The sequence below is a fragment of the Sturnus vulgaris genome, chromosome 1 (assembly GCF_052056855.1).
Source record: "Sturnus vulgaris isolate bStuVul1 chromosome 1, bStuVul1.hap1, whole genome shotgun sequence".
In the NCBI taxonomy this organism is placed as follows: Eukaryota; Metazoa; Chordata; class Aves; order Passeriformes; family Sturnidae; genus Sturnus; species Sturnus vulgaris.
In genome coordinates this window covers 73,619,305-73,634,035 of record NC_142243.1, presented here as the reverse complement: position 1 = coordinate 73,634,035, position 14,731 = coordinate 73,619,305, and the positions used below count along the sequence as shown (strand labels likewise).

Sequence of the window (14,731 nt, the reverse complement as noted above, 5' to 3'; positions counted from 1 at the left end):
TCACTGGTTCCTCCCACACTCCAAGCCTAAATAAGGCTATTTCCCATAAAAAAGGACTGCAAACCCATCTGCCATAAAGATTCAAGGAAGGAGCCCAAGTACAAAGAAGGGCTATTACTAGGGAAGGAATGTTGTTTATGTGATGCTTAAACTCCACACAGAAGGAAACTTACCTTTACTATTAAATTAATAACATAATCCCATTATTGCATTATACAGATTGACAGTGTAGTTCTCTTGCTTTGTCAGTTAGATTTCTTGCTGTTATAACAGCAGCAACAACAAAACCTGTGGCAGGATCTCAAAACTACAGCTTTCAAGAAAATCAGTCTCAAAACACCAATTGCACAGAACAAAAAATTAACCCCCAAGATGACTGTAACAGTCAACTGCAAAGTAAGGATTTACTGTGGAGTCCTCCACAATGCTTACCTCAAGCATAGGGCGGGCACTGTCATGGATAGAAAGAATGTGCGTAATGTTATTCTTACTCAATTGCTCTACATCTCGGGCATCTGTGGTAGAGGGAAAAAAGGAAGATTTTTTTTTAATCTCTTGAAATAGCATTTCCATTGTGCATGTTGAAAAGTTACTTATTGTTGATACATTTCCTTTTGAAGCTGCATAAAGTCAGGCAAAACCTCAAATGCAGCTGTTCTAGAACACCATCATCAGAGTGGGTAGCGGGAAGGCACACTTCTAACTCCAAAACAAATTACATACTATATAAAGACCAAGCTTAAGTGACTCAGGAATATGTTCTCAAGTCAGAAGTTTCATGTATTTTGCATCTGAAATGTAAGTCTCTGCATGCCTGTGTGCAGGTGATGGCCATCTGAACACACACTCAGAGCTGTACAAGAAATATCTGACCTCCTCTCTACCCACAAATCACCCTTCAGGGAATACATTTTCACTTGGGAAACAGACCTTGTGATATCCAGGTCTGAGAAGGGAAGCCAACCATATCACTTGAACTGAGGTCTCAGCAGACAAGCCAAGAGGATAACAAGATTCTTACTTTCTGTGAACTTTCTATGAACTAGTAGAGAAACATGCATTTAGCCAATACAAATGGTAATTTTAAGTCTAAAGAGAACAGGTGATAAAGATATCAAATGTAGGAAAAAGCAAAATGCTACAGCGAGGAAGTACAGTTGTGAAAAGGTGGTTCCTAGACCTGTAACCAAGGGGTTTCAGACATTCAAAACTGGAAAGAAAACTGGGGTGAATGAAAATTTCATGCTAGATATGGCAAAAACATAGGCTTGATTCTATGAGAAAAAAAGGGTAAAATAGACTATCTGTCATCAGTAAGCAACTTTCCCCACACTAAACTATCAGCATGTCAGAAAATGACCTGAAAGAACCCCAATACAGGTAAAAGTTCGTTTGTGCCCATTTAATTCTGACCTTTTTGCTTGAGAATGGCACAGCACATCATGGCAAGTACAGCAGTGGTTTTGTGATGTGAACACCTGCCTTTGAAATCTGCCCATACAATCTGTTCACATTAGCCTGGTTGCACACAAAAAGAGAGCACTGACCACAAAGGTTTCAAACCGGGCTCTCTCTAGGTACAAAAATAATAGCATCACCTGTATGTTCTTTATGTTCATGCAAGAGTTCAATTAGCATCTCTTGTGTCGTGTTATCCACCTACTATAAAGTTTCAATGCCTTTTCTACATCACAAAGAAGAGTTGGCCATTTAATTATACTGCCCCATAGACAAGATCCAAGTGAGCACAGTAACAAGAAATAAAATTTAAACCTAATCCAATTATGAAAGCTTCTCTACAGCTAATAAAATGAAGAAAAGAGTCAAAACTGCAAGGATTTTACTCACTACTGCTCAAGCCTGCATGATTAGCACAGATGCCTAATCCTTCAGTAGAGAATTAACACAAATTCTGTCTGAAACAGAATTAAAGCCTAGCTTCACAGAACAAATAAAATTTTCTAAAATTCTCAGAGCAAACATTTCAAAGAAGAGATGCTAATGCTAATTGCCAGGCGAGGTCCTCTAATCCACCTGACCTTCAAATTTTTTTAACAGTTTGTAGGACAGTCTCAATTCCTTAGGGAATGCCTAAGCAGGCAAGGATTTGGAAGCCCAGAAACCAGTCTAAGTGCTCCTAAAAATCACTGCTTTCTGTCTTACAAAGACTAAGGGCAGACTTCAGAGTCTGCTGGCAGGAACTCATGGTGTTAATGCACACCCAGCACAATGAGACCCCAATCTCTAATTATCAGTATAACCTATGTGCAAAGAAATGTCTTGCCATACAAGGCAAACTGCTTTAAAAGGAGGTATGATCCAAATTAAATGCTGACTGCTTTGAACCAGTTTGAAGGCCTAATGGACATAGTACAACTCAAAGACACTGAAGTACCTCAGTTCTTAGTTAACAGAGACTCAGGCTAAAGGAATTTCAGCAAATCAAAATCATACACTGAGATTTCAGATATTCCTATAAACAAGCTGGAAATGGCCATCCCACACCTACGTCACCAGGTAGCCAGCAGGTCCTTCATACATTTGGGAAATAACTATTCAATTCACTAAAGCAGAGAAGAAAAAGCTTCCCAGCTACTATCTGGATCTAAATTTCAAACAGTTTACAAAGGGGAAATTCCCCTGGTTCCCCAGCACCTGCCTTAAGTCTCTACAGATACTCCAGATAAGGCTATTTAAACAGCAGTACAAATAAGATATCCTGTCACTCACAGTCTCATACCATAAATAACAAAAAAAAAAAAAAATAAATCAGAGGTTATGTAAAGAACCACCAAAAACCAAAAGAACCACCATCACCACAGCAATTCTAACTTCTTTGCTGTAGCACAATACTGTACAAGCACATGCAGGCTCACATTTTGAAATCAGTGTGAAACACCCCATTTTCAAATGTTAAGATTAAGCCTAGCTGTCAGAGCCACTCCTGTGCATCCTCTAAAGAGTGCCTCAAATGTGGTATTATTCTTCACAACAGCTAATCTAACGTTCTGTTTCATACAGCAAAATGCTTCTCAATTAATGCAGATGTGGAGTTTTGAGTAAAGCCTTTGGGAAACTCTCTCCCCACACAAAATGACACAACTCACACTGGGGAAGTCTTCCTCTCCCTTCCACATTTAGCCTATTTTTCCTCAGTTTCATACTACGATTCCAAGCTTAACCTCTACTCATGCAGAGCTGCAAATACTTGAACGCAAAAGCAATGTCAAAGTCATCAAAATGGAACCAGGGCCTGTCAGAATTTGTCTCCCTGGAGCTCTGGGAAGCCTTACTGTGTGGCTGGGGAGCAAATCACCTAGCAGAGTGCTTCCATCCCCCATCAGCAAAAGAGAGACACACTTCCAACCACTGCAGTTAATCAATGATTGAATAATTCCAATAAAACACCAAAAGTGGTGAAGTCTCAAATGTACCTACAACTATTCTCTCTTACTTCAGTATTTTAGTGCCTCCACAGAAATGCAAGGAAGGCGAGGGACAAGGACTTCCTCTCAGACAAGGCAAGTCAGCCCAGAATGTACAACATGTATTAAGTCTCAGTCTGCAGATGTATAGAGACTACCATTTCATCATCATCAGATCTTTATTTTTTTATTATATAAAGCAAATTTTTGTCTACACTTTATTTTCCACCTTGAAGAGAGCGAGATAGAGAGACAACCACCTAAAGAAGAACATCATCTGTATTGGTTCAGAGCACTAAGAGCTATTACTGAGAATGGTTTCTCATCAGGAGAGCTTTGTTCCTGAATCCAGTTATGTGCAGTTACAGACACACACAAACTGTGTACATGAACAAAAACTCCACCTCTCCTGTCTCCACTTCACGCTTTGTTCTAAAATATATTTTGTCCCATCCTCTCAGAAGGATCTTTTTGGAGAACAAGAAAGGTGGGGAAAAGAGGTCAGTACTCTGTTTAATGGAATACCAATAAATTGTCTTCCTGCAAAAGCTGAACCTGAAGAAGGAAATGGTCCCTCCATCCTCTCCTGTTTTCAGTACCTGATAAAAAGCCTTAGGAAATGGAACTTAAAAAAATACTAAGCAGATGAGAACAGGAATTAACTGACTTTAGAAACACATCAGAACTACTTGGTGGGCATTGCCTTTTTATACACTTAATAATGGGAAGGGTGAAAACTTCCCCAAGACTCTCCAGACCATCCACAGCAACACTGGACTCTTTGGGGGAAATTAAACCTCATATTGTGGCTTTCCCCTTCAAATTAAAAAGCCCCCAAATATTCCATGGAAAAAACCTTGAATGATTACAAACAAGGAAGAACACAAGCTCTTTAATACTCAAGGTAGAAACACTCCTGAGTCTCTGATTTCTGCTACTGCCACACCTCTTGGTTTGGAAGCAAACTGAGCACCCACTAAGAATCTCTCATCAGAAGAAACAGACTTCTTTTTCCATTTGTGCAGAGAATCAGGCTGTCCTGTCAATCCCTCAAGGAACAAAGCAACCATTTTTGTTGTGAGCACAGGTGACTTTCGAGGGACATCAGGTTTCCAGTCAGAAGGCAAGTGGACATGAAGTAAACAATAAATTCTTTGTCTTTCAAGAGGACTGCATTTCATCTGTAAGGCACAAACAAAACAAAACAAATTTTCTCCAAAACTAGAGACAGAAAGAAGAGTTAACTTTCTCTTTCTTATCCCTCATTTTTCCCTCTTAGCCCCCTACTCTCTCTTTTACAAAAAAAATAACCCCTCCTTCATTTTCACAGAAAACTCCCAAGAGTTGTTTCCTTCTAGGCTTTCAGACCAGACTCCGTCTTGTATTTTATATGGACATCTATGGTTCTTCTTGAATTTTTCTGCCCTCTAGCTGTGCAATCTCAAATATGCTCTCTCAGGAGCATACCACTCTTTTCATGTGCTACTGATGAGCTGAATCACGCTTATAGAGCCTGTAGGATAAAAAGCACTTGAACATATGCCAAGATCTGTGCTTATTCAGGAAAGTTTTTCAGAGTCATACTCAAGCTCTGTGGACTCAGCGGATTTCAGGAGATATTTCATCGCTTTCCATAATCAGCACTACATATAACTTTCTACCCTAAACACCCTTAAGGTGGCTATTAAAACCCTTCTCAGTCTATGTGCTTAGAGGTTTGTGCATCAGCAAACGAAACAGAAGCAGCAAGCTCAGCTCCCATTTCTGCCACAGGTTCATTTCACAAGCTGTTTATGGGCCTCAGTTTATCTCCCAGTCAAATGAAGAATTTTCACTGCTCTGTCATAGACTGTATTTAAGTTTACTAGGCCTAAACGTAGAAATATAACTGAATGGTGAATAATAATTCCCCAAGCAGAACAATTGCTGAATACCTTCTCCAGACAGCAGCCCTACAGAATCAGTGTTAACTGATTTTAAATAATTTAACCTCTCAAACATCCTACTTTCACTCAGCAGAAAGGCACCCATCTGGAAAAACAGTGCCTTTTCCCAGTCTGCCAGCATTCCCAGAGGTCTCCCGTGCAGCAGCAAGACAGCAGTGTGAGTAGGATAGTACTTTGATTTAGCGCTGGAAACTGTGCATGCCCAGGCTCCCTGGGGAGCCACCGGGGAAACACTATCCTCCAGAGGGCAGATCAGAGCGATTTATAGACATTACCCTGACTCAACTCCAGGAGAAGCTCCCTGCTCTCCACCCCTGTTCAGGCACTCAGACAGTGCCTCGCATTCTCAGCCCTCTGTCTGGGCAAGATGCACAACGCCAGGGATTCAGTATTTCCTCCTCTTACTGACAAGATGAGACTTTATTCAATTTCAAGCTATCAGTCATGAGCTGAAGAATGGGAGACTGGTCAAAAATGAATTAAAGGAAACAATCTTGTAAACCTCTGTCTTTACAAGAAGCTAGTCATTTTGGCTGCCCAAATCAGGATACTCTGACTAATCCCAACTGCACTTGCTGCTGAGTATTTCTCAGTCAATGACCCCCTTCGTGGCAGTCTCAGTGCTCATTAGCCACGTTTTTTAAAGTGTCACAAATCAGAACACGCCCCAAGAACATCGGGATCAAACTCCTCCGGAAAAATACACTGGTAATTAACCAACAACCTGTTCCAAACTGGGATGACTTCAGTCCACAGACAGCTTGCTACAGCTGCTTCTGCGCAGTGAGGCAAGGGGGTGTGGAGGGACAAGGGAGGCAGAACAGGGTAAGAATTGTAAAAGTATGCTCTTGTATTAGTGAAGTACTGCAACACCTATCTTTTCCTCTCCAGGAATGCTAGCTTATCTGAGATTATAACAGGTACTTGTGAGGGTAGAATGTAATGATGAAATGCACTATGAGCAAAGGGTCATAGCAGTAAATAAACTGACATTTTGTTTGTATTTTTAATAAATTTTAGAAACAGACTCCATAACACCAACACTGGGGTTAAAGTCAACTCGTCTTTCCTCTCTTTTGTGGAGGCAAGCAGAAGCATTATACCCTCTTCTTTTTTCACAGTGAGGTTCCCAGAAACACTTCCCACTCACAGCCCCTCCACCTGCACGCCTCCGCTCTCCATGCAGGCGTGACCTGCCGTGCCATTCCAGGGCTGCCATTCCAAGGCTCAAGGAGAGCAGCTGGGGCAGCACGAGCGAGAGGGAGGCAGGCCTGGCATGGGCAGAGATGCTGACTCACTCCACAACCCTGGCCAACTCCCCTGCACTGAAAACAGAACTGCACCAGCAAACAAATGCTCTGGCTGAGTTTCGCTCCCCTGGGCAAGGGCTTACCAGTGGGATGGCTGTGGTGAGATTGGGAGCCATGTCACCAGGGCCCATCCTGCCCACTCTGCCAGCCTACCTGAAACATAAAGGACTCCACTATCCAACATCTTCCCAACTCCACCCCTTGCCTGAATAACTTCAGGAACAGTAAAGAAAACAAAAAGAGGAAGCAACATGGCTGTGACCACGTTAGTTAATTGTGTCATCAGACCATGCAGTGGTCCATCCAAAGGGCTTTCAAAACTATCCGCTTGGCCTTACTGTCATTTTGTCCTGTACTTTTCTTTTTTCTCCTTTCATTATCAGCATGAAATCACCTCTATCCTCTCATTTTCCTTACCAGGGCACAATTAACTCCCTCACACAGTAGCCATTGTACGTGTGTTTATGGTGTGGCAAAAGGCAGCTTTTAATGTCACATGTACCTCCAGGCTGCCTTCCAAAGTGATCAGCTCCAGGTCCCAAGGGGCAGCAAGCACTGGATCCACAGTATGGGTCAGAAGATCCAGAGCAGGTAAATCACACAAAAAACACTGAACTCGCAGGTTTTGGGATGGGGAGGCAAGGAAGGAGGAGTGTGCATGAGGGAGGGAGAATGTGCAGCACCATCTAAATCCAGTGTAGACGTTGCCAGCCTTAACAGACTGGGTGTGGTATCAGACAGCCCAGGAAGGACAGGATATTGCAGGAGCCCCTGCGAGCCCTGCTTTGCTGTTTGACCCAAGCATAGGAAATATGGGAAATACGGAAATGTCCATCAAAACAACTGTACATGCACATTCTGAGTAGGGAGAGTCAGCCAGAACGGCAGCTAACAGAGTGCTTTGAGAACAGGCCATTTATTTGGATGTCTGCATAAAGTTTCCTGTGTTTCCTAAGTATGTCTGTTTTTCTGCACACAAAAAATAAACCTCATGCATGAAGGAAAAAAATACATACAAACTTATATCTGCAACAGAGACTGTGAGTATCAGTGGTCAGGCTGCAACCAGCAGAACTATCAGTCTCACAAGCAGTGATAACAGAACTCTTTAGCAGTTGTTATAAATAACCAAAATAATGAAAGCAATGAGCAGGAGGCATAGTAAGCCTTTACTTATAAGGAGGACTTGCAATAGCCTTATTAAGAATCTGCCTGGCTCACAGGCTTGCTTGCCAAGCATGGGACCCGTTTAAGGCAGGCCAATGTTTAGGAATTCCAGCTGAAGCATGCTCCAAGGAGATGGCACTCATTTTACTTTTCTCAAAGTACTTGCAGCACAGAACACAGACGAGAGAGCAAAGGAGTTCTTCTTTAAGTGCTACCAGGTGAATCCAGACACGAAGAAAGATGGGGTTAAAAAGCTACAGAGATGCCAGAGAATTCTGAGTGCCTGCAAAACCAGACCTTAAGACCCCTGCTAAGTAATCCTAGAGATAATAGTAAAACTAATCTTACCTTTAAAGTTGCCAATGAACAAGCCAGGCAGAATCTGTGAGAAAGAAATATAGTATCAAATATAGATATCTTGTGGTAAGACAATTTGACAAAGTTCAATTTGCATACAGGATGGAACATACTACTTTAGCAGACTATATTGAAATGCAATTTAAAACAAGCTGACAACATTTCGTGCCTCTTTGCAACCTTCTCAAACCAGATAGCTCTAGGCACACTGAGCTTTGACAGCATTCCTTGGAAGACGAGGGTTGTTCATTGTGGGGATTCTTTCACTTAATGGAGGCTCTCCAAGGACAGCGAATGTGATTTACAAATTACAAAGCAGCCTTGCAACACAGCCCTCCCCTGCCCCCTGCAGCAGGGTAAGAGTTACCCTCATGGAACTAATGATGAAACTGCACATAGCAAAGGTGATTTGCCTAAAGTTGCTAAGGAAGCTGGAAAAAGCCCTGCAACATGACATCCTTCGAGGCTTTTGAAGTGCAAAGCCATGCAAGTCAGGGCTGCAGCACTGTGGAGCTCTTAGAGGAAATCACTGCAAACAGCGACTTGTGTGTTCGCATAGAAAAGGAACTGCTGAAAGTCTGTGAAATGCATGTTTCTCTCCCAGACCTACCCACTCACCCCACACTCTCAGATGCCTGCACAGGCATCAGTTACAGGACATTCTTGAACTGGGGAGTTTCAAGGTCTGCCCAAGGACCAGCATGTGCAGCCTGAGGGCACGTGCATGCACAGACACAGAGGCAGGTGACACCGCAGTGCTACCCCTCCCACCCTCTCATAACCCTCCCAACTTGGGAACAAGCAGTACGGACATCAAAAAACTCCCAGGCACACCGAACACACATTTGCTGGCCAAGATTTTTGTTCTCTGCCACCTGAAGTCTCTGACCCACATCCACATCCTTTGAAGAGATCAGAAATGTGGTGGTGAAACCATACGATCCCTTTTTCTTCAGTCCATGCTTAGCATACCACCAATACAGATATGTCAGCACTGACTTCCTATAGCCTTAGCAACACCCCAGTGTCACCACAATAGCAGCAAGAGCCTCTCAGGCACAGCTATTTAAAGGAAAAACTCCACCCATTTAGCTCAATCCGGCAGCCGCGAAGTCCCGAAAGTCATGAAGGACTTTTCGTCAGGGATTATTGCCACAGACTCAGTTTCACTGCAGCCTTCCTGCTGAAAGGCAACCCAGCTCACCATGCACAGCTCAGCAGGGCTAGCAGCAGAGCCTGTAAAACAGCTTCTGACCTGCCCTAACTTCTGAGCTTTCATCTGCTCAATGCGTCATGTTCGCTGTTATTTATCGAGCCTTGGGGAAACGGGCTGCAGCACCTCTTGCACTCCTTGCAGCTTCGGCTTGTGCAAACATTCCTCCCTTTAGGCTTCGCTGGGTGATCACTCTGCCTGCCTGCTGTGTCACACCAGCTCTAAACACAGGGCAATTCTCTGCCCTGTGAAAGACAGGTTCTCCGGGACCCTTGCTTGCAAATTAAAGCCTGATTGACAGCACTGGCTCATCTTAGTCTTGTACAAACACGCCTTGCTGTCCTCTTCCGTGTGCACGAGACTCATGGTTTCAAGGGACAAGTCAGTATTTCAAGCACTCTTGATGATACTGCTAGAAATGCAGTTCTAATGTTGCATCCCAGGCTAGGAAAAAGATGCCTGTAGCTGTTCCAGAGAGGACAGTAATCAAGAGTCATTGCCAAAGAGACTAAATTCTGGAAACAAAATCATGTTCTAAAGCAAAAGGGACTCAAGTTATGAATGAATTTCACCAATGACATCATCCCAGTGAGCTCCCTCAACTTAAGCATAAAAAATGAAAAAAAATTAAAAATGCTTTCTGGTATTTTAAAATAACTGTCTGATATTTCCTATCTGCAGCACAAATCTTCCATCACACCACCACTGCTGTAGAATATAGCATTTTAGACTCCAGACATTATTTCTGCATCAAATGTGCAATCTCAAGAGAGAATAAAAGCCTAATTTCCAGGCACAGTCATTAAGCTTTGACATTAGAAATTAAAGATACTGAGAAGCACTGGGGGGCTGCAGAAATGAGGTTTCTTGTTGGCAAAGGAGGAAAAATCCAGAAGTCTGCATTTGTGCATCATAAAGCAATGCTGTATGCTGGACAGGTAATTAGGACACCACGCAACCAGAGAGATGTGATCCCTGTTGTACTAGTCATTCTAGAAGCAAGAAACATTACTATGGGTGAAAGCTACCTGGAAAGAAGTGAATCTTCATGTCATGCTGACTAATACTTCATCACTCGACTATGGCTGGGAACTTTCAGCTGTGTCATCTCACACTGCCTTCAGTAACTGCAACTCCGGGCTGTGCAAAATGAAGGCTGATTGCTGCCAGGGGCGTGTGAGAGAGAAGGGGTGGGAGACAGAAGAGTAGAAAAATAAGGTGGTTGTTTTTGTGAACTTCTCAACCACTGCTATATGAATAAAAACAGTAGCCTCTTTATATGATCCGAAACATCAAGAAAATTACCACAGACCAAGTAATCGATGTAGAAGAATGCACAAGGCCAAGGACACCAACATCTGTCTTAGTCTGTACCTTACATGAGAGAAGCACATGTTCTCCACCTTGCACAAAGACCAAGCCCTGGAACAGACAGCAGTTGCTAATGCTGTCAGTCCTCTCCGACAATACACCTCTCTGGAAAATGGCTTAAAGGGCTACTTTGCTGCTGTTTCCTATATCAACAAATGCTTCTAATAAAGCATCTAACTCCTTGCCCAACACTGTTCCTGGCTGTGATAGTGATGGGCACTCTGGATAAGTCGATGGGGCTTTCTCAGAGATGGCTCGGCACTGTAAAAGGAGAAGACAAGCCTACCTTTGTCCAGTAGTACAGGAAAGTGGCACACATCAGGGAGGGGGATTTGCTCCTGACATGAACTGGTACAGCTTCTCTGACTTGCATAAAATTGGCTACCTCAGCTGTAAATAGCCACACTGGTTTAAATTTCTTACGAATCCACTCTTACAATAAACAGGGCTTATCTGCCCTTTTGCAGAGATAACACTCAAATCTTCTGAAGAGTTCACGTGAGTAACTTTCAGTTGACTTTAACAGCACTAAACAACAACTAAACCCCAGGAAGAGCTCTTCACCAAGATCCTGTTCACAGACAGTCAAATCTTGTCACCATCTCAGCCACTAGACTTCAGCTCCTGGAAAACATCCTCCTACATTTCAACCACAGACTTCAACTTGAACTTCGAATACAAGTCCAAGTTAGACATTAAGAATGAACACAAATCAGACCACTGAGACAATTTCCTAAGTCAGACCTATGTTACTCAGTCTGTAAAATATACGTCTTAAAAATACAAGAAAAAAAGGTGAAGTACTGAAAATTAATACTAGGCATGTCAATTCACATTCACAAGCCGATTCTCCTTCTCTGAACAAAGTAAGAAAGGTATAGATGAGCAAATGCTTTCAGTTTAATGTAGGAAATGTCAAAAGGCTTGGATGGGCTTCAGGAAAAAAAAAAACCAACAAGCCAGGCTAATTTTACAGAGAAAATTAGCAACAAAAGACAAACTCCACCCAAAAAGAATGCCAGGCCTCCAGCCCTTATCATTCGAATGGCCACATAAAGTCACATGCAATTGCTATCTGCTATGAAATACATCAGTATCATGGAACAGAAAAATAAGGAGGGGACCATGCCACTGAGGAAAGGATCAGCATCCAGAGGCTGCAGCAGTCCTTGGAGCTCTTTCTTACCACACCCATTACAAGCCATCATTAATCCTCTTCCCTTGGCATCAGTACAAAGGGACTCCTTAAATGAAATAATTCACCATCAAATAAGCTGATTATTTTTTCTACCATCCGTATACAGCTCTATCACAAGAAACACACTTCAAATGGAAACGAAGGTAATCTGTATTGACTGGCTACACTGAGTCAAGCAAATACCCCCTACATCTGCACTGATGGCTCCATGCTTCCCCTTGCCCCTCCAGCTGTGCCAACTCACAAGATCAGAAGGAAGAAATGATCCAGGGGCACATTCAGAAGGTGGCAAGTTCCAGGCCAACATGTGGTACCCCTACAAATACAAACCCTGATGGCTAATAGTCAACATGATTGTAGCCTCCTTAAAGGAGCCAGCCTTTCCCAAACTGCTGAACATGTCAACATCTAGGCTACAGCCATAAGAAAGGAGAGAAAAATCCAAGTGGTGTTATGTTTGTCCTGAAAGCACCAAGTGGTACATGTCAGGGCAACATTTAAGAGAACTAAAATGACCAAATTGGCCAACCACAGATTGCCAATTCCTACCCACATAATACCACGGTATAATGTAAGGCGGCTTCAAAGGGCTGAGAGTTGTCCTTTTGGTTTTATTTTCTCCCCAGACTGCAACTTAAGCATCCCCATATTGCGTCCCTCTAAACATTCTGATAATTTCAAGCATTCCAAGAAAAATACTACAAGCATACCAGAAGCCCAAAAGGAGTTTCTCTAGCTGTATTTCTTCCTAACTGGCCATTTCTAGAAGGCTAATATCAATGAGCGGCTAATATCACAGCATTATTCCCAGACTTAAAAAGAAAAAACTGAGAGAAGGACCAAGGGAGGTTCTACCTCCTACACATTAACTCAGTCCCTCAGCAGCCAGATCTTTTCCCTGCCAAAGGTTTCCATTTCAATGTCTCTACCCATAGGATGGAAAGGCTTCCCCTTCCAGGTGGCACACTCTGGATGTATATCAATCTCGCTACCAGGGGCGAGGATGTCAGACTGGGGCATGTGAGGAGCTATTTCTAGTTGCTCTCCTCTGCTTTGTCAGAGGCCACGCACACAGCAAAGCTACTCCCAAAGCACTCAAAGCAGGATGTAAGACAGAGGAGATGACTCAACCTCTGTTCCTCATAGTAAGCTAAATATAAAAGGCTAGTTACCACCACACTTTCAAACCTGGGTTTTAAACAGAGGTGGAGATGCTGAGAAAAATCACAGTGGTCCCTAGATAACCACCACGACATGCCAGGGGAACCGCTGCATACAATAAGCCCCCTACTGCCAAAAGGCCAACACCCTTTGCAAAACAGGTCCATCTTCCTTCCTCTTCCTCACTGCGATGTCCACTGGGGCCGAGCGCTTTCCTGTCCCAGCGGCACCGGGCGAGCTCAGCCTTCCAGCGACAGCCGGTGTCCAGCGGCTGCTCCGCGCCTCGGGAACAAGTGACACCATTCCATGTCACCGCGCTCGCTGACAGCCCCACCCGGGGGTCCTGCCGCGGGTCAGGGGGTGCCGGCTCTGCCCCGCGGCAGCCCCCAGGGCTGGGGGACACAGAGCGCCCACTGACGCCCGGCGCTGGGGTCACGGCGGCCCTGGCCGACCGCAGGGAACTCGCTTCGCCCGGGAAGGGGAAGCCCAGGCACATCACCGAAACCAGGGCCCCCCTCTCGCCCGCCCGCCCGCGCTGCGGCTGGGGAGGAGGAGGCGGCGCGCCCCGAGGGAGCGGCGCGGCCGCGGTCTCCATCCCTCCGCCCTCGCCCGGAGGCGGGGGACCCCCAAAACCGAAGGGAAAAGCCCTCTTGCCCTGGCCTTTGTTCCTGGAACGGGTGCCCGCGGCGCAGGGGCGAGACAAAGGCGGGGGCGCCGCGGCATCCCGCCCCGAGGCGGGCAGGGACCGCCACCCCGGCTCCGCCGCGCTGGCCCGCGCACATGCACTCGCGCACGGCGACAACGACGAGCGGGGTTACCTTGTTCATCCCATTCCCCATGGCTTAAGCGACCCGCACGCCAGCACCCCGGGAGAAGCCGTCGGCCGCTGCTGCCAGCGGCGGGTCGGCGTGCATGGGATAGTGCTTGCCGAGGGGAGGACTGGGGACGGGCTAATTGCTCATTAAGGGCGGCCGCTGCTCGCCGCTGCCGGACAGGGCGAGGCGCATCCCTCTCGCCCTGGCCGCAGCCGTCGCCCTCCTGGTTGCCGGGCGGCTGGGGGCGGGTTTCCGCTCGGCCGCCCCCGGGAGCGGCGAGAGCCGCGGGGCCGCGCTGCCAGGAACCACCTCCCGCTGCCGCCGCCACCGCCCCACGCGCGGCGCGGCCCCCGCGGGCCGCTCTGGGGCTTGTAGTCCGCGCCATAGCGCCGCGCCGCCGCCGCCCGCCCGAAGGAACTACGTGTCCCAGCGTCCCCCGCGCCGCAGACCTGCCCCACCTGCCGGGGCCGGCGGCGCCCGGCGGGCGTTCCGGGGAGGATGAATAAGCGCCGGCCGCGGCCGCGGAGGGGCGGCGGCAGTCGCGGTGGTTCGTGTGGGTCGCTCCTCGGCACGGACCGCCCGCCGCCGGTGCGCCCAGGGAGGGCAGGGCTGCGGCATGAGGGGGGGGAGCGGGCAGGTGCTGCCCGCCCGCCTGCCTCTGCTATCCCGTTTGGTTTCGGCTAGGAAAGGATTCTGGCAGGAGGTACCGGGCCTTGGGCACCGGGGGCTGCTGCCAGAGCCTCCCGCTCCCAGCCCGTGCCGCTCCGG

The 14,731-nt window shown here is 46.0% G+C and overlaps 1 protein-coding gene across 8 annotated transcripts in view; it reads right to left on the bottom strand.

The window, feature by feature from the left end:
* Positions 1 to 14,270, bottom strand: part of DUSP22 (dual specificity phosphatase 22) — a 43,130-nt gene extending 28,860 nt beyond the window's left edge. The window contains exons 1-4 of one of the 8 annotated variants that reach the window (XM_088170033.1): positions 13,967 to 14,238; positions 8,197 to 8,230; positions 4,372 to 4,606; positions 433 to 515 (exon numbers count right to left, since the gene is read on the bottom strand). In XM_088170033.1, the coding sequence (XP_088026159.1) occupies positions 433 to 515; positions 4,372 to 4,606 (318 nt within the window). In that variant the 5' untranslated portion in view covers positions 8,197 to 8,230; positions 13,967 to 14,238. Of the gene's footprint in view, positions 1 to 432; positions 516 to 4,371; positions 4,607 to 8,196; positions 8,231 to 10,446; positions 10,599 to 11,075; positions 11,557 to 13,966 lie in introns of those variants that run through there. The other 7 variants (XM_088170036.1, XM_014872374.2, XM_014872373.2 and 4 more) reach the window with 7 other exon arrangements.
* Between the last annotated feature and the right edge of the window lie 461 nt (positions 14,271 to 14,731).